Source organism: Ceratotherium simum, chromosome 35, assembly GCF_057802395.1.
Source record: "Ceratotherium simum simum isolate JZ-2026a chromosome 35, ASM5780239v1, whole genome shotgun sequence".
Lineage (NCBI taxonomy): Eukaryota > Metazoa > Chordata > Mammalia > Perissodactyla > Rhinocerotidae > Ceratotherium > Ceratotherium simum.
In genome coordinates, this window is record NC_141934.1 from 13,020,674 (window position 1) to 13,047,251 (window position 26,578).

The window sequence follows — 26,578 nt, forward strand, 5'->3', positions numbered from 1 at the left end:
CTTGGCATCTCAGATTCCTCAATTAAAAAATGACAGTTGGGAAGAAAATGAGATTTGGGGGGACAATTCTATTTTTTCTGTCATTGCAATGGTAGGGGAGGCCTAGAGGGAGAAGAATGAAATGGAAGACTCTAGCGCCCACACAAATGTGAGAGCAAAGACAAGGTTATTTCAGAGTTTTAGGGAGTTTGTCTGTAGCATCCTAACTGAGGACAAGCAATAAGGAACCTTACATGAGAGGAAACTTGCCCTGTGTTTTGCAAATGAATAGTTGTTTTCGCTTATTTTCTTTGGTTTGATCACATGGAAATATTTTAACTTTTAGAGATGAGTCTGCACAAAAGGAGCTTCAACTCTGGGATTTGACATTTGATACCAACTTTTTGTCCTTCTCAGGAAGACTTTTGAAAGAAGTCAGAATTTTCCAAGGAAGAAGAATGGTAAGACAGTTTCAAAACTGTCAGGTCCTAGTGGGGTCAAATGCATAATAACACAAGGGGGAACTAACTTAGTCATGTCAATAACTGTAGCTACTCTCTCTTCTCAGACTCCCTGTTCTTTATATGGGAGGACAAGCAAATATTCAAAAAGAATGCATGGAAAGTTCTTGGCATACAGTAAATTCTGTCCCATATCTTTGTCTCTTAGTATTGTGGACATTTTCTCATGGCAAAATGATCTTCCAAATGTACCCTTAAGGGTCAAATACCTAAAATCAAAATGATCCAGAGTAACCCATGATAGAATTCCAGTGTTACTAACCTATATCTTCAGGAAAAATATCTAGTTCAGTCCTGATTAAAGTTTAAAATTGTAATATTTCAACAGGAAATAGCACAGATTTACATTGGAAAGGATCTTAGGTGATTTTTTTTTTAATGAGGTTTTATACCATGTCTTGGAATTCTTTTCCAGTTTAACTCCCATCCACTATTTGCAGAATGGTCAAAAGAAACAAGAAAGGGACCCTTACTTAAGGTGAAGTCACTAGATCATTGGCTAATACTTTATACTAAGAGAAATTACGGAGCAGCCTCTTCGTTAATGCAGTGTCTACGGAAAGTCACACCCACCATGGGCATAGCGATGAGAGACGCAAAAATGTAAGTAGAGCAGAAATTACTTCCGATTTAAAATCAGTTGTTAGCGATCTGAAAGTGGAATAACTGAAAATATTAAATTGCAGAAATCAGTCACTTTATCAAAACTCTGAAAGTTTGTAAACAAAAAAAAAAAAGTCTAATCTCCAGTCAACAGATATTAAAACCGGCTTTTGTGATATATGGTTTGTGGCTATTAGGATACGTGTTGAGGAAGACATGAGAATTGGCAACTTGATATGAGTGGATGAGGGGGTATTAAGAACTCGTTCTAAGACGTTTTTCCAAAATATGAACTTTTTTTGTTTTAAAAACAAAATTGCAACTGAAATGCCCATCTTGGCATTTTATCTTGACTTGTTTTATATCAGGTTTCATAGACTGTATAAAATGTTATGTTTCATTGTACATTACCTTTGAATATAGATGATATACTTATTTTCTAGGCTTGAAGTAAATGATACAGTCAAATCCTATATAAATGTCTTAGAAAAACACGCTTCCTCAAAAACACAGATGGTAAGTCTATTTGATATGTGCCCAATCTTTAGTGATTGTTCTAAAACTGCATTTGTGTGTATCTTAGAATTTGGAATGTTGCCACTGGTTTCCTAAACTAGCCAACAAATACAAATTTACCCCTATCGTGGGGCTGAATACCGACTTTTGCGTTTTAGGTACTACTTAATATCACCTTGTTATGCTAATTCTTTCAGGCTTGAGGACTTGGAATTATTTTTTTTTTTAAAGTCTCATAAACTGAAACACCATACAAATGTAAAGTAATACGGATTATGGTAATCATCGCATTCATCATTTCTCTCTCTGGTTGTAACCTGCAAAATGTCTGATCTGTCTCTTTCAGCACATGTTCTTCCCTTTGCTCGGTATTTTTCTTAGGATTTTTCCTTTCATTTCTCCCATCTAATGTCTTAGACTAAATTATGTTGTATCTGAATTACTAAAGCGACTTACTTTTTCTTCTTTATTTGGATTCTTTTTCCTAATTCATCTTGCATTCTTCCCTTCTTCCTCCAGGATGATCTTTAAAGGGATCTTTGTTTCTTGATCATGAAACCAGGATGTTTCTCCTATTGTCTTTTACATAAAGGCTAGACTTTTCTTGCTTTTTAGTTTCCACTAAGGAGCCTTTTAGGCTGCTCTGAAGGATACTTTGTATGAGCCATACTCCATCTCAAATGAAACATCTTACTTTTGAAAGCCTATTGTACTTAAATTTTGTGTCTTGCTTCCTGTTACTTTATTGAGTACTATGTTTCGTTCTTCTCCAGTGTTGTGGCCTTAAATGCTCAGCTAGATCAGGGAAGCATCCATTGGGAATCAGCAAAGTGTCACGTTATAGTATGTTAGAATCGGAGTTGATGGAGCCTTGGTAGTTGTTTGAATCCCATCTCATTCTCATAAAAGGAATCTCTTTGCTCATTTAGCATCTGCCTGAAAAGCTAAAGATTGCCTTTTTATTTGTGGGAATTTCTTGAAAAAAAGAAGACCTTTATCTCATGGATGGGAACTTATCTCCCTTTTACTCATTTATCCTAGTTTTGCTTTTTGGAACAATATCTTCTTTTACCCTTAAATATTTTGTCAGATGGTGGTGGTGTTATGTCACATGGTGGAGGGAGCATGCCGCCTACAATCTTCTTATGTACCCCAAACAACTGGGAATGACCAATAAAATAGGGACTGAAAATTATGTGCAAAATTGTCTTTAAGTACAAATGGAAATCTCCACAGATTTTCACAGAGGGGGATTCATGTATGTAAGTAGGGGTGAAGCAATGTGGCTCACAAATTTCAAAGGCTGTGTGGCATTGGTGGGAGACCAGAACCAGGCTGTATAAGATAATCCATTGAATGTGATAAGAAGACATCAAGCCACATTTATATGATATCTAAAATAAAATGTTAACTTCACTAATATGTAATCCAAACTGATGGTAACACTACCAGTAATTCATAAGTACTCATATAGTTTGGGAATATATTTTCCTTATGGTGTATGCAGACAACAGCTTGTAGATGACTATTTTAAACAAGTCATGATGAGATAGCACAAGTGTTTGAATAATAAAGAATTAAAATCCTATAAATGTATGAGTTAGAGGAGTAAGGCAGAAGTAGAAGAAATAAAAATATATTCAAGCTATAGGTTTTGTTTTGTCTTTTTTTTTTACAGAAAGGAAAACAAATCTAGTATTGTGTTAATAGTTTAAGGCTAAAAAGAATAAAAAATGAAATACAGTCATCTCACAAATAATATTAATTCCTGAAAATCAGACATTTGCAGTGAAAATGCCAACTGGGAACGTGGTCCCCCTTATTTTAAATAGAGAATCTCAGTTTTTCTTTTTTAAATAATGATTACACATCAATCCAATCCAAAACTTCCAATTTATGTTTTCCTGAATATTTAAAACTTTTATTTCTTTTAACTTTATATTTTAATATAATTTCAGACTTATAGGAAGAGTTGCAAAGATAGTATAAATCTATCTATAACCATCATCAAGATTTCCCAAATATTAAATTTTACTACATTCATATAATCATTCTCTTTCTTCTTTCCATCTATCTAGCTACGTATTTATATATATCTATCTGCATAATTATTCTTTCCCTCTCCTTATATATGTGTGTCCATATGTGTCCACACACACAATAGTTATAGTGTGTGTGTATTTTCCTGAGCCATTTATCTAATCTATACACCTAATTCAAATTCTACCAATCATCTCCTTTATAGCAAAATAAACTATTTGTCTGATCAATCTAGGGTCACCTGAGGCATCTAATAGACACTTTTTTAAGTCTTTTAATCTGGAAAATTTCTTCAGTCTTTCTTTGTGTTTTATGGCCTTGACATTTTGGAAGTGCTCTGGCCAATTATTTCATAGAACAATCCTCACTATGGGTTTGCCCGTTCCCTCATGATTCGATTCAGGTCACACATTCTTGCAGAATACCACAAAAGTAATGCCATGTTCTCAGTCCATCATATCCGGAAGCACATGATGTTGATTTAACTGGTGATTTTAGGTTTGATCATTTGATTAAGGTGAGGTCTGGTAGGTTTCACCATTTTAAAGTTACTGTTTTTTCCCCTTTGTAATTGATAAATTTATAGTGGGAAGACACTTGGAGACATGCAATTTTCCTGTTTCTCATTGAAGTTTCACTCATTGAAGTTTCACTCACTCATTTTAGCATCCATTGATGATTCTAGCTGGAAATAGTTATTATTATGGTGCTCACTAAGTGGTGATTTTTATGCTTTCAACATTGCTTCCATGTTTATTAGTTGGTATTCTATTGTAAGGAAGACATTTTCATTCTTCTCTATTTATGTACTTATGTAAACATGGACTCATGGATTCTTATTTAATGGATTATTATCTTTTACTGTCATTTGATGCTCACTTTGTCTCCTTCACACTCACTGTCCTGCAAATACAACTACTACCCCAACTTCTATCACCATAGTTTAGTGTTGCCTGTTTTTGAACTTTACCTAAAAAGAGTCATACATTACATAGTCTTTTGCATCTGTTTTCTTTTGCTCAACCTTCAGGTTCATCTTTGTTGAGTATAGCTGTAGTTTATTTGTTCTCTTTTTCTATATAGCATTCCATTGTTTTTAACTTAATTCACTCTATTGATGAACATTTGGGATGTTTCTAGTTTTGCTATTACTTATAGTACTGTATGGATACTTTTGTACATGTCTTTTGTGCGCATATATATGTATTTCTGTTGGGGATTTACCTGGGAGTGGAATGTTCCGTGTCATTAGATGCTACTAATAAGTTTCCCAAAATAGTTGTACCAATGTACACATCCTCCATCAGCCTGAGCGTTCCTGTAGCTTCCTGTCTTCCTTAACACTTAGTGTTATAAATCTAATCTCATTAGTTTTGAGTGCTAGACACTCAAAATTTAACTCAAGTACCCTTTCCTTGGCAGAATCTGATCTTCAGTTTCTGTCTTTCTCCCTCTCTGAGGCTGTCAGTCTTCTCATAGCCTCCTAGCCTTTCAGCCGTGTCTACCAAGATGGGCGGACCGTGGGAGAATGCAGCCTCAATTGCTGGGATCGTTTCTCAGGGTCCCTACTTCTCTCCTGTCTCAACCCTATAATTCTTTATTGCCTTGTTAAACTGGCTGAGCCTTAAACAGGCATGCCCCCATATTTTCATCAGCCCGAATAGCTCTTCTCAGGAGGAGACAGGCCCGTGCTATTCTGGAAGCTGACATTTTAGGAGGCAATGGTAGCTGACCACTGTCAGGAAACTCAGAGATCAGCAGATAAAACAAATTAGAATCTAGAAGATTTTAAACTCGTATTTAAAAGCTTGACCTGCTAAACTACTAATACATACACATATATATATGTATGTATATATATATGTATGTGTGTATATATGTATGTGTGTATATATATGTATGTGTGTATATATGTATGTATGTGTATATATATGTATGTATGTGTATATATATGTATGTATGTATATGTGTATATATATATATATAGAGAGAGAGAGAGAGAGAGAGAGGGGTGTGTGTGTGTGTGTGTGTGTGTGTGTAATCTGTACCTAAAAGATTAGGTGCTTTTTTAAAGCATATCTGTCATTTTGTTTTGTCTTTGTCTTTAACTGATCACAATGGGCTTGGAGAAATCCTGGGCAAATAGTGAAGAATCAGTATCCTATCGACCACACACATTGACCACGGTACATTATAATTAGAAATCATTAAAATGGATAATTAGGCACACGTGTGTGGTGATGGATTGTAATTAGTATTTAGGTGGTGACCATGAGAACATGATGTAATCCATGCAGAAATAGAAGTACAATGATGTACACCTGAAATTTATACAATGTTATAAACCAATGTTACTGCAATAAACAAAAACAAAACAAAACAAAAACACCTGTGTGAAACAGCACACTGATAATGAGGGCACCCACAGCCCTTAATGGATGCGCTGGGAATGAAGTCTGAATTTTAATGCACAAGAACAGAGTAAACCAAAATAAAGTAGAATGAAACAAAAAATAAAAAGCAGAAACTAAGTAAAGAACAGCCAACAAATCTAAAGCTGAAAATATTAAAGTTTGGTATTGTCAAGAGTGAAGGAAAAAGTAAGGCTTAAAACATTAGGAACAAGTAGCATTCATTATTACAGACTCGCTAGAGGTTAAAGAAATATTGCGAGAACACCATAGACTAGGGTGTGCCAGTAAATTTAAAAATTTGAAATATAGTTTTTAAAAATATATTAAATGCTAACTGGTTAGTTTGTTGAATTATAGGGGAAAATATTTCTCTTAAACAATGAAGGTAATGCATTTAATAAAATTCCACACACTTTCATGGGAAAAGAGAAACTCAATCTAGAGTGAGGAAAGACTTTCCCTAATCTGGTCAAGGATGTTTGCCAAAAACTTCCTACAAACATCATCATGTCAAAAATAATATATTGTTGGGGCCGGCCCGGTGGCGCAAGCAGTTAAATGCGTGCGCTCCGCTGCGGTGGTCCGGGGTTCGCTGGTTCGGATCCTGGGCGCACACCAATGCACTGCTTGGCAAGCCATGCTGTGGCGGCGTGCCATACAAAGTGGAGGAAGATGGGCACGGATGTTCGCCCAGGGCCAGTCTTCCTCAGCAAAAAGAGGAGGATTGGCAGATGTTAACATATGGCTGATCTTCTCACACACACACACAAAAAATAATAATATATTGTTGACTTTCCCATTATAGTCAGAAATAAGTCAAGCAGTAACCTCTCTTCCTAACCCTCAGCTCCTACTGGGGGTCCTAGGGAATGTTTGAAACCTTGCTCTGCTGTTTGTAAATCAGACAGTTTCCATAACTTCCAAGCTTGTTTGCTCAGGGGTAAAATGGCGATTATAGTATTTATCTCAGTAGGTTGTTGATGAAAGAATTAACTGAGTCAAGTAAAACGCTTGGCAAATGCCTCACACATTGTGATCATCCTGTAAATGGTGATTGTCCTGATTATAGTATATTTCAGTCTACGTTTTTAATCCATCCTTATCAACTTCATGATAAACTCCTGGAAACTGAATAACTAGGACTAAATGATTTTGCAAGTTTAAGTGATTGATGCATAATGACAAATGCCTGTCCTATGGCCAGTTTCTTCCACACTCACCCTCAAATTGTTGAATGTGATTCTAGACCCTTCACCCTCATGGATTCAGCTATTTATTTAATAAACAGACTCTATTTTGTCAGTGCCCCCCCCCCCCAAATAGCTTCCTTGATGTGGTGTCCCTTTCTCACAACACTGTGTTATTGCATCTTGGGGAATTTCATGTTTGCTTTCTTTCAAGGTTCTTTGTGTGCTGTCAAGTGACAGGAAAGACATGTATGATGGCATAAAAAAATTCCTGTGTGTCAATTACCCCATTCCAAGCCAATGTGTGGTGGCACGGACCTTAGACAAACCCCAGACGCTGATGACCATTGCCACAAAGATTGCCCAGCAGATGAATTGCAAGATGGGAGGAGCCCTCTGGAAGGTGGAAACAGGAGTATGTTGGATTTTGTTGCCTTTTCTTTATTTCATTTGTGTTTAGTGGAATTTAAGATTCTATTTAACTATTTTAAAAATGTAATTGTTAAATTGTGCTTGTATTCTGTCCTAACTCAATTCACTACCTTTTTAAAACTTTCAGTTGCAGAATACAATGTTCATTGGTATTGATTGTTTCCATGATATTGTAAATCGACAGAAGTCAATTGCAGGATTTGTGTCAAGCATCAACAATGAGTTAACGCAGTGAGTAGACTTTGGAAGACATTGGTTGCTGGGTAGCTATCTGCACACCGAATAGGAGAGGTGGACCTCACTGATATTTGTTGACATTTTTATAACATATTCAATTTCTAGTTAAAATTTTAATTTTAAAAAGCTTACCCCTTAGCTAATAGTCAACTGCCATGTTCTAGAAAGATAGATTCTTTTTTTTTTTAAATTTCTTTTCTTGAGTTCATCTTGGTTTATAACCTTATGTAAATTTCCGGTGTACATCATATTTTGGCTTCTGTATAGACTGCATCGTGTTCATCACACAAAGTCTAGAAAACTCTCTGCTTTTAAAAGTCCTCATGAGATTAGATGAGGCTCTACTAAAGTCAACTGTCATATAACATAATCACAGAGGTGATAGCTCACTATAGTCACAGCTTCCAGGGATCAGGACAGGGAGAATTCTGCTACCATGGGCTCTGATCAGTGAGTCTCTGCATGAGGATCATTGACACGTGGGAAGCACTTAGGACATACTTGGGTGGAGACAGACATGGGAACGCAACCAGTGGCCTGTAGGGATAGTCTTGCCTTCATACATTTATATATAATGCACCTGCAAGAGATGATATGCTTCTAAATCCAATGCTTCTCCTTTTCTCCAGGAGAAATGCTTCTCTTTTTGTTTTCTGTGCTTAGAGCAGAAACCACAGTGCACCTTCAAATGGGTGTGCTCACTCCTCAGTTCATAGTTCCTTATGTGTGACCGTCACAAATCACCACTCTGTTGAATGATGTCTGTGGCCTACTAGGTATAATTCCAGAGTATTCTTTAAGGAAGACCCATCTTTATTTTCACAGATGGCATCATTTTTCTAGTGATACTCTATTTCAATACAGTAACACAGTTTTGCTCTGCTTTTGGGGGGGGTGGGGAATTAGAAAATAATGTTGCGATAATAGGGAAAAACTATGCTTTCATTCATTCAACAGATATGTTTGAGCGCTTGCTGTGTTCAAATGCTGAGAATGCAGCAGTGATAATGTAGAGCCAAAATGCCTGACCTTGTCCCGTGGAGGGTAAATTCTGGTGAAGAGCCAGGCAAATAAATACATCACATCAAGTCAGGTCATCATAATACTCTGAAGTAAATAAAAACACAGTAAGAGGATAGAAATTTGAGACAAATATGTAATTTTACTTGGTATGTTGAGAAGCGGTCGCAATAGCTATTACTGTTCCAAAAAACACTGTTCCCTCAAAGCAGATTATTATAGATGAGCCATCGTTTAAGACATTGGCCTAGAAGTGGGAATCTCCAGGAACACTGGGTTTTCATTTTTGGTGTTCCTCAGTAAGTGAAATGACAGGAGTCATGCATATTGAAAGTGTGTATAATTTGTAGTAATGTTAATGAATGCTTTCACTCTATATTACTATTTGTGTGCATTCAAAATTTTCTTAAATGCCTAAGATATCAGAAGAGACGAATACTTTGATGTCTGCAGGAGAATGAACGAATGGATCCTTAATTGGATCCTCAGCTACTGATTGTGATATTTTTTGGTCATAGATTAATTCAGAATCAAAAGGATGAAATTTTGAGAATCTTGTTTTCCAAACTGATGGCTTGTTTTTCTCCAAACAGGTGGTTCTCTCAATGTATCTTCCAGGAATCGGGGCAGGAGCTTGTGAATGGGCTGAGGGCCTGCTTGCAAGGTTAGTGTCTGGTAGAGGCTGGAGCACTTGACTCTATACCATTAGTTCTCCACCAGTGGACCTACTGTCCCCCAGGGGACATTTGGCAATGACTGAAGACACTTTTGGTTGTCACAACTGGAGTGGAGGTGCTGCTGGTGTCTAGTCTGGTGGGTAGAGGCCAGGGATGCTGCTAAATATCTTACCATGCATAAGAGAGCAACAGCCCCACCCCCACCACCACAAAGAAATACCTGGCTCAAAATTTCAGTACTGATGTTGAGAAATGCTGGACTAGACTGAGGACTTAAGCAGTGCAATTGTCCTGAAAGCTAAAATATTGAAAAATGAACCTAGAAGTTGTCAAAAATAGCAGTGGCCAGTTTGTTCCAAGTTACGGTTTATTTACACGTGTTTCTGGCTTCCTTTTAGCTGCTCTGAAGCTCTGGCGTGAACATAATCCATTTATGCCACATTCTGTTATTGTATATCGGGATGGCGTGGGAGATGGTCAGCTTGAAGCATTGATTAATTATGAAATACCACAGATTTCGTCGTACTTAAACAGTATTTTGCATCCAAAGACGTAGGTATATTAATTGTAAAGTGCAGATCTTGTAAGCTCTGCATTTCAGTCTTTGAAAAAAAAATCTGGAACAATTTTGGTGTGTGAATTATGAGAGAGAAAGAGCTTGAGAAGAACAGAGGGCTTTGGTTGATGGGTGGGGAGAAAGTAGACCCTTCACCCTTTCACTTTGTACTCCATGCCCACGTCAGAGGATAGAGTGCTCCATGCCCACGTCAGAGGATAGAGTGCTCCATGCCCACGTCAGAGGACAGAGTGCTCCATGCCCACGTCAGAGGACAGAGTACAATTGTAACACTGCAACAGAAAAATTTCCCCCATGGAACCCCTATGAATATTGCTCTTTTTCTAATCTCTCTTCAAGCCTTGAAGGGCTTGCTAATGTCAGATGTTCATTAAAATCCGTGAACATAGCCTGTCAATGGTTTGTACTCGTCCAACTCCTTTATCCTGGAGTTTTGTAGTTCCCAAGGCTGGGGGTCCCTCCCAGCTGCCTCCTCTGGCCTCAGCTGTTTGTCAATGTAGCCTGGTGCCCAGCATTGATAGTAGAAGTGATCTTGACCTTGTGAGGAAGGGACCCTTCCCCTAGGATATAGGTGGCTGGAAACCTCCTCCTCTGCTGCTTGAATCAGGCACTAAGACAGTAAAGTCATGATGTGTGGAGAACTGCAATTTGCAGATTCTTTTGAACAGATCCTATGTATGTGGTGTTTCAACACTCCAAATGCTCCGAGATACCACTAATGTAGTGACACTCATTATAATTTTTTCAGTGTCAAACTGACAGTCATTGTGGTGAAGAAACGAATAAACACCAGATTTTTTATTGAGTCTGAAGGAAAATTTCAAAATCCACGTCCAGGAACAGTCATTGATGTGGAGTTGACCAGGAAGGAATGGTAAACCATCTTTATTTATTTATTGTAAAGATTCCCTTTTATTCAAATAGTAACAGAATTTTTTAAGGTTTGTGTGATTTGGAGGAGAAAGGAAGAATTGACCTAAGGGAAGTTAAAAATTATATGAATAGATACATTGGATTATAGATTTTTCCATCTTCAATCATTTTCTTCTCCTAGAATTTTAAAAATATACTGTAAATATACATATCAGTCTAAGATTCTTCAGTTGTTAGGAAGAATAGTAGAGCTTCTGGTTAACTTGAGACTTGTCAAGTCAATTAGGCAAATGAGAAAATTATGCCAAACCACAGTAGGAAATAAAGCATGACATTCATACCAATTAGTGAGAAATGAAGTAAAATTAAAGAAAGACAGTGATCAATCTAGTAGAAGGCAGGAAAGGATTAAAGAAAATAGCAAATGAAAAATATGATACACATAAAGCATCTTATGTTTAAGATGATACACATAAAAATAAACTCAATATTTACAATAAATTGATTAACTTTACCAGTTGTATCATTTAGAGAGTTTGAATATATTCTGGTGATTCTCAGGGAGACTCAGGAAGTGTCCATCCCTGGATCTCTGAATCGAGTTACCTATGACCATATCAAATGTGTCAATTTTATGTTTCTGTCTCTATCCTAGTACATATGCTTGTGAGTCTAAATCCCCTGAGAGTTATTACTTGTGTCAATTATTGTCCTGGGAGATTTGCTTTATCGAGTCATTGCTTGACAGTTAGCCAGGCTTCTACATGTAAAGGAAACTCTGTCTGTAGAATGGATTTCTGGAAATTAACGTCACTTCAGATACCAGGTTTGCTACATTCTTTTTTTAAAATAAGCTGATACCCACATGTTCTATAATTCCAGGTACGATTTTTTTATTGTGAGTCAGTCTGTGAAGGAGGGTACTGTCACTCCCACTCATTATAACGTCATCCACGACACTGTTCACTTGAGCCCGGACACCGTCCAGGGTCTGACTTACAGACTCTGTCACATGTATTATAATTTGCCAGTAAGTATTTTTTGGTACTGGTTTCCCTTCAGATCTGTAAAATTGTTCAAAATCGAATCTATACTTTCTGAACCTTAGAATTGATATCTATGAAAATTTAAATTTAGGAAAAGTAGATAGAAAGTTAAAAAATTTTTTTTTATTGTTTCTCCTAAAGGGTGTCATTCGAGTTCCGGCTCCTTGCCACTACGCCCACAAACTGGCTTACCTTGTGGGCCAGAGCATTCACCAAGAACCACATCATTCCCTGACAAACCGTCTCTTTTACCTTTGACCTACAGAAGGAAGCCTGTTGGGATGTTGAAAACCACAATTTGGAAATTTATTTATTTTTTTCCTTTTGAAGCTGTACATCTGAAATATTTTCCTAGACGCAGAGTTTTAGATTCTTATCATTCTTGATTGGACGCGGAGGAGATTCAGAGTGATGCAGGCTATTTTCAATACTATCACTGACTTGACATGGGACTTCTATTTTCTAGGCGGGAGAACTGACAGTGAGGGTTTGGTCTTGGAATTGACCTTTCAAATGTGTTACAATGACTTAATGATTAAACGTGCCTGCGCGCTTTGCACTCCAAGCAATGCTGCTCTATTAATTATAAAGGATGGGCATTAGTCACATGGAGAGTACATCTATGAGCAAGAAATTGTACTTGGAAAATGATATATACTTTATTTGTGAAATATTTCGTATTTAAAGGACAGCAAAGACATAAAAATAGCAAAATTGTGATTTGTGTTATTTACTATTTTGTATGAACAAAATGACCTATATGAAGTATTGTTTATTGTTTGTACTGGGGTCACAATTTGATTGTATTTTTTGGTGGAGCTGTAATAAGGAGGGCCTTGTGATTTAAAAGTTGGCAGCTTAGGAACATTGAAAGATATTGTTACTTTTTCCACAAAGAGGGGAAATTAAGAACTCTATTGGCATTTCTGTTTAATTCATTCCCTTGTGCATGTTTCAAGTGTAACGTTGTATTAGCTGTACCATAATCAGAAAAGACTCTTGAATAAGTTGTTTAAATGAAGCTACTGTGTTTTTCCTGAAAGCAGACACATTTTTTTCTCTCCAGTTAAAACTATCTTTAAATAGACTCGGGAAACAATATGTGAAACTTGGTTTTCTTATACTCCTAGATAGAGTGGTATTTTTTGGGAGAGGATAGATTATCTTCAAATATACCAGAAGGGGTATGTTTAAAAACAATCTAGTTCCTTTGATTATTAGTTAATCAATTTAGGTTTGTAATGTGAACCAGTCTTATAAGAAATAAAACAAGTCATTTAAAAAATATATTGTAATCTGGTAACCTCTGCCTAGCAGTACTGCCAATAATGATAAATGTAATACAAGAGATGGCTCCATGATTAAAGAAAGTTAAGGCAACATGTTCTTTTCAAAGCTAGAATTTGATTTATGATAATACATTTCTATAAATCTGTAAAAATAATTTGGAAGGAACAGATTCAAAGTAGTTGTTAAAAACTGAATGTTTCCTATAAATGTGATGCAAATATCATTTATTCATAACACTATATAATAACACCTAGATTTATGAATTTAAAACGTGAGTCAATAAAGTTATTCATGTTAAAATCATTGAATTGGATCTTGTTATTTAAAAAATATATGCTGGTCTTAGGCTTCTTAATCTACTGATTAGAAAAAATTGTTGCTTTTCTAAGAAATGGAAATAGTGTGACTAGGTGAGCTATCTGATTTCATTAGCCTACTAGTCCATTATAAATTAGATGAAGGAAGCCGGGTATTCAATATTTCTGGGAGAAAGCCTTACAGTTCCAAAGGCTTATAGATAGAATTTCTATAATGTATCACAGTGCCTAAGTTTCACATTACTGAGTAGGTGTGGGGGGAGATTAATTAAAGGTCTCTCAGGAATGCATTTGGCCTAAGTAGTGATACAATACATAATTTAAGGAAAATGAACTTCCTGACTCTGGCAATGGTAAATAAATAATATGTATCAAACCTCCCACTGAGTACAGCTCAAAGCTGGACAAGATGTTAGAAGAGAATGTTGAATAGTGTTACCGAGTGAAGGCTCATTGCCCAATGAGCATAGGAGCCAATACTACATCATCAGCTTTTGAGAGAAGAGAGAGCTTTATTGCATGGCCGACCAACAAGGAGACAGGGGGCAAGGCTCAGATCTGTCTCCCTGAGCTGAAGTGGTGACAGACTTTTGAGGAGTTGGGAGTGGAGTCATTATATAAAATGCTAACCAGGCAGAATCTGACTGGAGGGTGGGACTGTAACATTCTTATAAGTCTGATGTGCTGCAAATCAAAGGACCCCTTGCTTCTCATGAGGTTCCCCATTCCCCTTTCTCTTCACATTGAGTTCTGTAAGTTAGGGAACTTTTGGTCCCTAGGCAGCTCGAGGTCATCTGAGAACAAGATTTCCATCTTCTGAGCATGCTCCAGCCACATGACTTGAAGTTTTTGCTCATTGCCCCTGCAAAACAACTTTTGATACAATACTGGTATTGATAGAACAGGATACAATAGGGCCAGTATGAGTTGGCCTATGATGGTTACAACTCTATAGAAGAGAGGGCAGGGCACAGAAGAAAACAGCACCAACAAGTGGCTGTAGGAAATCTAGAGAGGTGACCAGTCGTTTGGGACTGATTTTTGTGCCACAAATTCCAGAAACGGCAACTGAGTGAGAAGTTGAGGACGCATTCTGACAAATTTTGGGGCCTATGTTGAGGAAAAACTGGAGCCTAGTACCTGCATGGAGGGTTGTTGTTGGTTTGGGACCCCAAAGGACACACATGGGAGGAGCTTGAAGTAGACAAGACCTCCCAGGAACAGAAACCCATCTGGATTGTTAATCCCCCACTGTCATCAGCCAGAGGCTAACATAAAGCCTCTCTGTGGGATAACTTCTTCTTTGACATCCATCTCTAACATGTATCATATACAATATAGAGCAACCTGAGAGACTGTACGATTAACCTGGAAAGGAGGGCAGTGACACTGCAGAGTTGCTATTTATTCCATATCTCCTAGATTCCAGTAAACACATCCAGCTGTAGGCATCTGTGTTTTAAGAAAAAATTGCAGGCACACAATACAGAACTGAGAAAATAATGCCCATGACAGAGGTTGGGATACAGCAACGACGAGAGTGGCCACAAGGAGGATCTCAGAGCTGTGCAGAGGTCTATGCCGGCTGAGTGGTCATGGCTTGCACAGAGGATGTGACCCGGTAATGTGGGGCCAATCCACAAGCAGGCCACCAAGCAACATTTAAGGAATGGTACGTTCTAAGGACCTCACCTGATTAATACTCTCTACACAAATTCCCCTTGAGGGTGGTACTGGAATTACTATTACTCCTGTTTTAGACATGAAGAACCAACTCATAGAGATGGAGAGCCTGCCCTGGGTCGCGTGGTGTGAAGGGCAGGGCTGGGCATTGAGCAGACTGAAGATTCAGATCCTGCATGCTCCCCACTGTAGAGGACTGTCCCCATTGCTCTGTCTTCTGAGAACCTCTGCCCTGTTCTCCAGGTGAAGGAGGTGTCTACAGGTGCACAGGTGAGTGAGCACTTCACATTCTCTGCCTCCATGGATCCTAATTATTATTAGGAAGATGCACAAAAAATAACCACACAATAAAAAGTTCAACTAATAGGAGATGCATGAAACAGACAACCTGGATACAGCCCTAGTTCGGGAGATCTCGGGAGGTTTTCTGGAAGAGGTGCTGACTGAGCGCCCATCTGAAGGATGCATTCAGGGTAACTGGGTTGAAGCCTGCGTGATGGCTGTTCCAGGGGAGAACGGAGTCGGGGAGGGGATGTTTCCTGCGGAGGGAGCAGCATACGGATGGAATCAGGAGGTGACAAGGAAAGTTTGAGGAGAAGGTGATGGGAGGCCAAGGTGACAGAAGTTTTTTCTCAATCAAAGGACGACTTGTAATCAAGCAAACTGCAGGATGTGCATGCTCCTTAGACACAGCTCAAGATGTGGCGTCAACCCAAAGCCACAATAATGCAGTCATGAGGCTCAGACTTCCATCCCTATAGTGTGGAAGGTATGGAGTACAATGAGGTTCAATGAGAATACAAGTCCCCCTCGACCTATTTGCTGCACACACATCCGTGTGATATATATGTTTGGAATGGTCTCTGGGAAAACAGGATACAAAAATCAGCTACACCCTCTTCACCGCTATAGATAGCCTTTGGGCAATTATGGGCAATTTTTTTTTTTTTTTGCTGAGGAAGATTGGCCCTGGGCTAACATCTGTGCCCCGCTTCCTCTACTTTATATGTGCAACGCCTGCCATGGCACGGCTTGATGAGTGGTACATAGGTCCACCATCCAGGATCTGAACCTGCAAACCCCGGGCCGCCAAAGCAGAGCACACGAACCTAACCACTACACCACTGGGCCGGCCCCCCATTATGGGCAATTTTATGTGTATTTTAAAGATACAAAGTGGACTTACAATAACTAGAAGCTTTACGTAGTATCTTGGAATCCCTGGATATGTTCATGCTTCTTTTCCCTGAAGTACAAGCCTTATTAAGATAATATTTGATAAAATATACATGGCCAAAAGTAATTATTTAATTTTATTCCAAAATAGCTTTCTTTATGACTGTGAAGAGGAATTAAATAAATTTATAAGTGCAAGAAATCATGTATAAATTAAATATATAAACTCTACCACTACAAAATTGCATATATGATAAGCTTTTTAATTTTTTTTTAAGAGTTGGAGGAAGACTACAAGGTAACAAAACTCTAACAACCTAAATTCAACTGTCGGATGTTGTCAATATTAGCCAGAGGTGCCGAGTTATATTATTCAGTGTACTATTTTGAGAAAATCCCCCTTAAAATAACACTCTCTTCTATTTTTAAGTTTAATTTTACATATTTGACCTAATAACATGCACGACACTCAAAAAGGAGTTTCCGTCTGAGACACAATTTACATTGAACTGTGACTATTACAAACATGCAAGGATAATCAGTTATGGAGTATGGCCTGAGGATACTCAAGAGAATATGATTTAGTGAATGACTTCAGTGGAAATGTCAGCTTAAAGATCCCTGAAAATTCTCTCCCCCAAAAAAGCAAGGAGGAAACTGGTAAACACTGCCACTATCAACATTTTCAGAACTCAGGAAATTAAACAAAACCTGCAGCAATTGAGGGAATCTCGATTCCAGAAAAAAACAGCTGAATCTCAGAACCACAGGTTTTGTGCTGTTTAACTTGTCCTAGTCCCATCCCCTGCTCTTCAGTTCCACAGTAGCTCAGAAAACTGAAACCCCACGTTCACAGTGAAAATCAGCAAATTGGCAGCCACTTAGAGCAGAATGGGGCTGGAGCTCCCTCCAAACCTCATTCCTAGAGAATTATCACTAATTGACCTATCTGGTGGATCTCTCTAAGACCCCCTTGTTCAACTGTCTGTGTTTAATCTGACTTGGAGCTTGCCCAGAACAAAAAGCCTTTTTCCTGGCATAATTGTCGAAAAAGCCCCAAAACAATTACAGGCAATTTTAAAACTCAAGGCTGCTTGAAGTGGTGGATGACGGTTGCAGCAAACAATAGACTAACAAGAAGCTTAAAAAGAAAGCTGAGAAATAAGACGTTCATACGGGGCTTTGAAAAGCTCTGACTTATTCCTGGGAATCTAGAAGAACGCGCACAAGTGGAGGGCCATGTGCATACTCAGGGCTGTGTATATGCCCAGGAAAGACCTAAGAAGGCCCTAAGTTCTCCCCTCTGGCTGCCCCTGACGTTCTGTACAAGCAGGAAGTGAAGCCTAAGGCAGAGTTTTCAGCTGCCTGGCTCAGTGTTGAAGACACGATTCAACATGCTCACAGAGGCCCTTGGCAAAGACCAGGTGACTTCTTGGTTCCAGGCTGTTAATGAAATCTCTATCAAATCAATAGTGACCAACAAGTAACTGAGCAGGGACTATAGTGGTCACACATGACAAAGATCCAGACCTTAGAGAATTAGTTCAGAGAAGTCACTAACAAGAAAACAACTACAAAAAATAGCAAAACAACAAATCATGGGCCGGGGCAAGAGTCTGATTCCCAGAGTTGCCATATTATATTATTTTAAATGTCTAGTTTACAAACACACACACACACACACACACACACACACACACACACACACAAAGAGAGAGAGAGAGACCTGCAAAGAAAAAAGAAAGTATGGCCTTGAGCAGAAAAGAGTTGACATAGCAGGGCTGCGGCTGCTGGCCTTAGAAAGGCCAGCTTGCTAGATGGGCCCTGGGCTGAAGTCTGGGAACTTGGAATCAGGAGAGTCCCCACTATTCTCTGATAAGAGTGGCTTGCTGTGCCTAACCTGTATTTGCAAACACTATAGTTCTGCTGAATATCTTTTTCCTTCTGGAATTCTTGAATTTAGGTATGTTCTAGGCAGAGGATGCCTAAATAACCAGTCCCCGGTGAAACTTCTGGGCACACAGTCTCGAATGATCTTCCTCGGAAGACAGCATTTCACATATGTTGTCACGAGCTATTGCTGGAGGAATCAAGTGTACCTGTGTGTCTCCATTGGAGCAGGACTCTTGAAAGCCTGTGCCTGGTTTTCTCTGGACCTCCTCCCATGCACCTTTTTCCTTTGCTTATTTTGCTTAGCGTGCTTTCACTGTAATAAATCACAGCAACCAGTATGACTATATACTGAGTTCAGTGAGTCCCCCTAGAGAATCACAGAACCTGGGGGTGCTCTTGGCCCCCCTAACAGAGACTGATACACAAGAAAAACAAATAACCAATAGACACTGTCCCTGAGAAAAGTCTAGACATTGGACTTACTAGACAAGTATTTGTATCAGCTATTTTAAGGATGTTCAAAGAATTAAACGAAATCATATTTAAAGAACTAAATGGTAGGGTGAGAATTATGTCTCTCCAAGTAGAGAATAACAACAAAGAAGATATAAATCATAAAAGAGAACGAAAGAGAATTTCTGGAGTTGAAAAGTGTACTAAAAACTGAACATATCACTAGAGGGGCTTGTATTAGTTTCCTAGGTCTGCTGTGCAAATTATATGGCTTAATACAACATAAATTTATTGTTTCACACTTCTGGAGGCTGGCAGTCTGAAGTCAAGCTGTAGGCTGGGCTATGCTTCCTCTGAAACATCTGGTGAATTATCCTCTCTTGCCTCTTTCTAGCTTTTGGTGTTTTCTGGAAGTTCTTGGCTTTCCTTGGCTTGCAGCTCCATCACTCCAATCTCTGCCTCCATCATCACACGGCCTTCTCCCCTCTGTGTCTGTGTGTCCAAATTTCCCTGCTGTTATAAGGACAACAGTCATTGGATTAGGGCCCATCTCAATCCAGGATGACCTCGTCTCAACTTGACGATATCTGCAAAGACCTTACTTTCAAATAGGGACACTGCCACGGGTACTGGGGCTTAGAGCTTTAATATATAATTCTAATTATAATTTAATCTCACGTGATTCTATTTAATTATAATTTAACTAAACCCACAACAGGGCTGAACAGCAGATTTGAGCAGGAGGAAGACAGAATCAACAAATTTGAAGACAGGTCAGTTGACATCCAGTCTGCTTAACGGTAAGTTAAAACAATAAGAACAGGGGAGAAAAATTAGCAAAGCCTCATAGACCTATGTAATGCCACCAAGTATACCAACGTATACATCAAGAGAGTCCCAGAAAGACACAAGAGAGAGAAAGGGACAGTGAGAATATGTGAAGCAATAATAGCCAGAATCTCACCAGATTTGATGAAAAATATTAATCAAAATATTCAAGAAGTTTAATGAACACCAAATAGGATAAACTCACATCATAATGAAATGGTCCAAGGCCAAAGATAAAGAGAATCATGAAAGCAACAAGAGAGAAATGACTAATCGTGTACAAAGGCCCCTCAATAAGTTTAATGGCTGATTTTCACCAGAAACCATGGAGGCCAGAAGGCAGTGGGATGACATATCAAAAGTGCTGAAAGACAAAAACTGTCAACCAAGGATTTTATATCCAGCAGAGATGTCCTTCAATAATGAAGGAGACATTAAGACATTGCCAGATAAACAAAATCTTAGAGAATCCATTGCTATCACCAGCCCTACAAGAAATGCTAATGGAGTCCTTCAAGCCGAAATGAAAAGACAACAGAGTAACTTGAATCTACGTAAAAAAAATAAAGAGTTACATGGGTAAATATAAAAGAAAGCATACATGTATAAGTAAATAAAATGTAGACAGTATAAATACACAAACAATATATTATTTTCTTTTACCTGATTTAAGAGAACACTATATGAAGTAAATATTCTAAGTCTATGTTGATGAGCACATAATGTATAAAGATGTAATCTGTATGACAATAACAGGATAAAGGAGGAGAAGTGGAACAGATTTTAATTTTTTTTTTTTTTTTTAAAGATTTTATTTATTCAGCTTTTTCCCCCCAAAGCCCCAGTAGACAGTTGTATGTCATAGGTTCACATCCTTCTAGTTGCTGTACGCGGGACTCGGCCTCGCGTTGGACGGAGAAGTGGTGCCTCCGGGCGCTCCCGGGATCCGAACCCAGGCCGCCAGCATCAGAGCGCGCGCACTTAACCGCCAAGCCACAGAGCCGGCCCTAGAAGTGGAACAGATTTACATAAGAGTAAAGTTTCTGTATGCCATTGAAATTAATCTGGTATGAATCCAATTAGAATGTTATAAATTAAGATGCGAATTGTAATCCCCAGGCAAAACACTAAGAATATAACCCAGAATATATAGGAAAAGAAATAACATGGGAATTAAGTTGGTACACTAGAAAATAACACAGAAGCAAGCAGTAATGGAGGAATATTAGAACAAAAAGATATAGAAAACAAATGGCAAAATGACAGATTTCAATGCTGTCTGATTGGCAATTAAATTAAATGTATGTGGATTATACAGTCCAATTAAGAGACAGATATTGGCAGAATGGATAAAAAACTATGATCTATCTACACGCTATCTATAAGAGTTGCACTTTAAATTCAAGATACAAAGAGGTTGAAAGTAAAAGGGTGGGAAAATATATACCACACAAATGTTAACCAAAAGAGAACTAGACTTGCTTTGTTAACATAAACCATTATGACAATCTTTTCTAGAGACAAATAAAGACGTTTTATATTGACAAAAGGGTCCATCCTTCATGGAGATAACAATTATAAACATTTTTCAATTAACAAGAGAGCTCCAAAATACATGAAGCAAACTGACACAATTGAAAAGAGAAACAGGCCCTCAACAGCAACAGTTGGAGACTTCAAAACTCAACTTTCAATGCGGCATAGAATCTGTTCTTTCCTGTGATGACACCTCAGCACTATGGGGTGGGCAGAGTAGGTGCTGTGACCCATATCTTATGGTTCAGGGTATGGAAATGTAGAGATTTCAGTGACTTGCCCAGAGTCACGACACTGAGGAGTGATGGATCTGAGGCAGGGGATCTACATGGTTCCCTGGGATAGCGATCCCTGAATACCTGGACCTGAGATCACACCCTGAACCACTGATCCAAGAGCTCTCCTCACTCCTTCTCCCATACCCTCCTGCCCTCTTCCCCAGAGTTACTGCTAGAAGACAACTGATATCCTGGAGGAGGTGCCTGAGCCAAGAGAAGAGTAAATGCCCGACCCAGCCTCCTGCCTCTACACTTAAATCCCTGACCCAAAACCTGTGCAGTTTCCCCCAATCAAAGTCCCTCTGAATGATCAGGGGCATCCAATCTGTTTCCCTCCTTCCCCAGAATCTTCATACTCTCAGCACCTTCCTGGTACTCGAGTGACCTCCCTAAATTATCAGTAGTCTGCTTGACTCCCAACCGGCTCAGAACTCAGGACAGTCTAAACCAACCATTTATATAACAGACTCACAAAAATTAGCTTCACCTTAACTGACAAACTCTCGGTGAGCAGTTAGTATTAATTAACTGGGAAAGGGATCTGCTGGGCTGGTACTTGGGTGGTTTAATGAATGAAATCTACAAACCCCTGGTGTCTCAGGGACTGTTGATCTGAGCAACCACCTGAGAAGCCTGGACTAAGCCCTGGCTGAGAGTGGGCAGTGGCTGCACCGGCTCTGAGTGTGCCCCTTCCTGCCCAAGTCCTTCCTCACCAAAATCCAGTCTCTGCTGTACGAACTACAGTTGTTACTCTTGAACCTACTTACTGACTTTATTTCCACAGGACCTTCCATGGAGGGGTTAGTGGGGGTGATGTTTGTGGTTCTACCTGTCGTTTGGCCAGATGCCCCCTTTGATGCTGCTCAACCACTGCTGGGGATGGCCAGTGGATTTTCATGTGAATCCTGTGTTTGAATCCCTTATGATCTTTTTCGTTTTGTAACCTGAGCCCTGATCCTGGAAAATACACTAAAAATGGAGAGAACTGTTGATATGTTGCTGGCAGAAGACCGCGGGAAAGCATTCATTCATTCCCAGGTCACACTTCTGTTCTTGTTCACCAGCTGCCTAGGGAGCCAAGTGGATCAGAGTCGGGCTCACAAGACGGATGTTGCAATGTGGTGCGCACTTAACATACCCAGCAGACTGATTGCGTGGGGATGTCACTTTATTTAGAAGAGACAATCTAGAAAGGCAGCACAGTGACTGAGAGCATGGGAGCTGGTGTCTAAGGACTGGTATCAAACCATTCCAGAAGCCACATGTACCTGGGAAAGTGACTTAACCCCTCCGTCCTCAGTTCCCTGTTCTGTGATAGGGACATGTGAATAGCGTCTTCTTACTACGTTACGTTAGGCAGCCCAACATAAGGAAATTCAGACAGAGCCTGAAGACCAATGACTGGTACTTCATAAGCGGTACCTAAGTGTTCAGATATGAAATGTCTTGAAGAATAAGCAAGAAATGTGGTTGTGGCTGCCTCCAGAGCAGAGACTTAGAGGGCGACAGGGCAGGGAGGGTGGAAAGTTACTTTTCATCCTCGAAATGGCTGTGATGCTTTCCAGCTGGTGGAGAATTTCTGTGGTCATCTCCTGTGACCCCCACATCAGCCCCGTGGGACGTGCAGAGCAGGCACTGTGACCCATATTTGTGGTCATGGCACTGAAATTCAGAGATTTTAAGGCAGCCGTGGAGGGCGGTGCCCGGCGTGCTGGCGGATCGGCGGGGGCGCACTCACAGAGGATCCGCAGCACGTTCCGGGGCGCGCCCGGCAGAACCCCAGGGCCAGCAGCAGCGCCCAGGAGGCGGGCTCTAGGGGCCACCTGGCGTTGGCTCCTGACCCTGGCCCGACCCCACTGTCAAGTTCGCACCCCTCGCCCCCGCTCTCTGCGGTTTCTGCGGACCCGGCTGTGGCGACACCTGAAGACCCCGAGCTCTGGCGTCTGGTGAGTCCGCGACGGGCGAGCAGCCAGGGAAGAGTCCGGTGGCCGGGGTGGGAGGAACGGCCGACGCCAGGGACACCACGGTGTCCCAAGGTGCGCGCGCCTGCCTCGGGGACCCCCGCTCCCCACCCACCGTGCCCCCCAAGGTCCCCGCCGCCCTCCGGCTGGCCGCGGACTTTCAGCCTCCGTGGGGTCCCCACCCTTAGACCCCAGGATTCGGGTCAAGCGCTTCGGACGTGGGGGCAGGGTTCCGGTGCTGGGGGCGAGGGGTGGCCTGGGGCCGGCTCTGCGCACAGTGGGCGCCAGGATCCTGGAGGAAGCTGCGCACTCTGAATTGATGGAGGTGCCTCTAACCTTCTCCCAGAACCAACTAGAACCCCTGGGGCCACTCTAGAAATACCAATGCCACGGTTGGGGTTTGGAGTAAGGCGCTGCCGCAGGATAGGTGACCCTCCACCCTCCAGCGCCAAAGTCTGGCCATAGTCGGCGCTGCCCACCATGGTGCGCACTTGGAAAGCCTCAGGCCCTCGGGGCTTCCAGTTCCCCACCCACACCCCGCCAGCCAGACCAGGGTCCCCCGTGGACTCTTCTTCTGTCACCACTGCTCCCTGTTGAATTCCCCAGGGGAGGGAAAAAAAAAAGCAAATTCTCCCGGGAGAGAAACCTTGATTCTAATTAGTGTTTAGGCTTCTCATTATAAATCGTTTATCATATATAATCCGGGCAAGCATTGATGGAGGGAGAGAAGGCACCTAGGTTTGGGCAGGTGGGATTCGGGGAGAGCAGTGACCAGGGGACAGGGGAAATTGCTCATGGATAAGTCCCATCCTAGGAGTAAAGCTTTCCTTGTTTGCCCGGGCCCAGAAGCTTTGATGCCAGGCCCACACTCTCCAGGTGAGATGTGTATGTAAGTGATTTGCCTAGGACTTTAAAAGCAAAACAGTCAAAAAAGAAATGGCTCCACTGGAAAAGACTAACAGCGCGGAGTGTGGGCTCCTGGTGTCCACCAGGGATGATCCAGCCTCTCCAGGTCAGAGAGCGGGGGAAGCAGCAGTTCCAACCAGCAAGGATGACCCCTCCCCTGGGCCCCATTGATCCTGGGCTGCATCATTTCAACTCAACACACACCTTTAATATTCAGGGGTCAGACTTTGTAGCCACCAAGTTGTGCTCCTCTCCACACCCATTAGCTGGGCCTCAGGAACCTGTAAACAGTTAGTCTGGCCTCCTGTGTCACCACACACACTGTCAGTGCTTCTGCACACTTGATCTCAGAGCACGGACACAGGAGACTGCACAGGAACAGGAACAAGGCTGTAGTGTGAGTTATGGAGAGACACAGGGTTCTGGGAGGAGGATGGGGAGAGGGGAATGGACAACTGTAGGCAGCAGGGGGCGCTCCCGCTGCCCCAGGACTGGAGGGAAACCAGCCTCTGTCTCCTGTCCTGAGGATTCTGCCCACTGGGATGGACAAGAGCCTCAGACCACCCAGCTTTGGGGGAAACAGCAGGGCAGGGCTGGGGATGGATGCTGTGGCTCTGGTGCCCTGTGTGCTCCAGGATCACCGAGGTCGGGGATGGACTTGGTTTCCCATCTCAACAGGCACGTGTGGTCCAGCCTGGGGGGAAGGTGGACACTGGCTACTCGAGGAAGCAGTTCACTCAGGCAGCATTTGCCTCTGAGACCCCAGGGGCCTGGACCCCGACCTGGAGGAAAACGACTTGGTTGATGGTTCAAAGGTTTTCTGTCCAACCAAGCCCTGGGCACGTGATGAGATGGCCCTAATCACAAGGCTGCTCCTCGCTGTGCCCCCCGCAGAGGCAGGGCTGCTAGGAGAAGAGGCCGGGACAGACATGCCCCTAAAGGCAGCCTTGCTGGCAGTGGTGCTGGGCCCTCGGCAGGAAATGAGGGGGCTCTGCCTGGGTGGGCCCCTGGGGATGTGACTTAAGGGGCAGTAGAGCCTCCAAACCCAGGGTTCTTCCTAGTGATGGTTCCCATGGTCACCGTGGGGGCACTCTGGCGAGGGGGCCGCAGGTGTTCAGGCCCAAGCTTCCCCCATAGTGGCGTGTGGTGCTCGGGGCCCTGCTTGTCTGTGCTGTAATGCTGAGAGCTCCAAAGGAACAGCTCAGATCTGACACAGCCTCTCTGCTCCCAAAGCCCAGAAGCGCTGCTGAAACCCCCATCCTGAAGGGGGCTGGGCTCGTGCTGCTAAGTGTTGAGTGGTGCTGCTGTGTGGGGCCCAGTATTGGTCACAGCACTGGGCACATAGATGGCAGCTGCAAAGCCAGAGGCAGTGGCTGTGCCAGAGGGGAATACAGCTGGGGTGGCAGCAAAGGCTGGCCGGGTGCTGGCATGGGTGCTTAGGGTGGAAGGTGTGTGTAATGAACCCCCAAAAGCTGGCCTGGAGCAGAGTTGGGGCCCCGGCTGCGGCTGGAGCAGCCAGTGTTCCATCCTGGAGACAGTGTGAAAGGTGGTGGCTCCATGCTGCTGCCCATCAGGGGCCCCAGATATGGGCTGGGCAGGGGCTCCAGGGTTAATGGGAAGATTCAGAGATGGCGTGGGGCTGCAGAACCTCAGCTCAGGCAGGCTGGTGGTGACTGTGGCTGAGGCTGTGCTGTCACTGGGGAGCATCTGAAGGGCCTGGGAAGATGGGAAGAAGCTCCCACTGGAGCCACGGGGAACCCCAGGAGGAGAGGTTGGAAGGTGGAGTGGTGTCCATGGGGGTGACCACAGTGTCAGAAGCTGGCTGGGGAGCCAGGCCTGCAGATGTGCTGGATGAAGGGCTGGAACTGTGATTGTCAGGCGGGTGGAGGGAGGGGCACTGGGATCAGTGATGGGAGGGGGCTCTGTGAGGGGGAGACAGAAGGGTCTATGCACATGGGTGGGGGTCTCCATTCTAGGGTGCGGGGAGCTGCAGGGAAGGCAGCGCTGGCATGTGCTGCAGCTGGGACTGTGGCCTTGGGTTGCAGATGGCCTCCTCCCCCTGTACTCAGAGGGGTCCCCTAGATGGGCTTCCACGTGGAGGGGGGAGGGACGCTGCAGCAGCTGCAGGGGCGGGC

General features: G+C 41.9%; 1 protein-coding gene across 1 annotated transcript in view; it reads left to right on the forward strand.

The window, feature by feature from the left end:
• PIWIL3 (piwi like RNA-mediated gene silencing 3) overlaps nt 1-13,653 on the forward strand; it is a 40,042-nt gene extending 26,389 nt beyond the window's left edge. The window contains exons 11-20 of the mRNA XM_087423621.1: nt 326-440; nt 916-1,103; nt 1,547-1,619; nt 7,475-7,675; nt 7,820-7,923; nt 9,543-9,613; nt 10,025-10,178; nt 10,952-11,077; nt 11,959-12,106; nt 12,264-13,653. Coding sequence (XP_087279747.1) covers nt 326-440; nt 916-1,103; nt 1,547-1,619; nt 7,475-7,675; nt 7,820-7,923; nt 9,543-9,613; nt 10,025-10,178; nt 10,952-11,077; nt 11,959-12,106; nt 12,264-12,380 — 1,297 coding nt within the window. The 3' untranslated portion in view covers nt 12,381-13,653. The remainder of the gene's footprint in view (nt 1-325; nt 441-915; nt 1,104-1,546; nt 1,620-7,474; nt 7,676-7,819; nt 7,924-9,542; nt 9,614-10,024; nt 10,179-10,951; nt 11,078-11,958; nt 12,107-12,263) is intronic.
• The last annotated feature ends 12,925 nt before the right edge of the window (nt 13,654-26,578 follow it).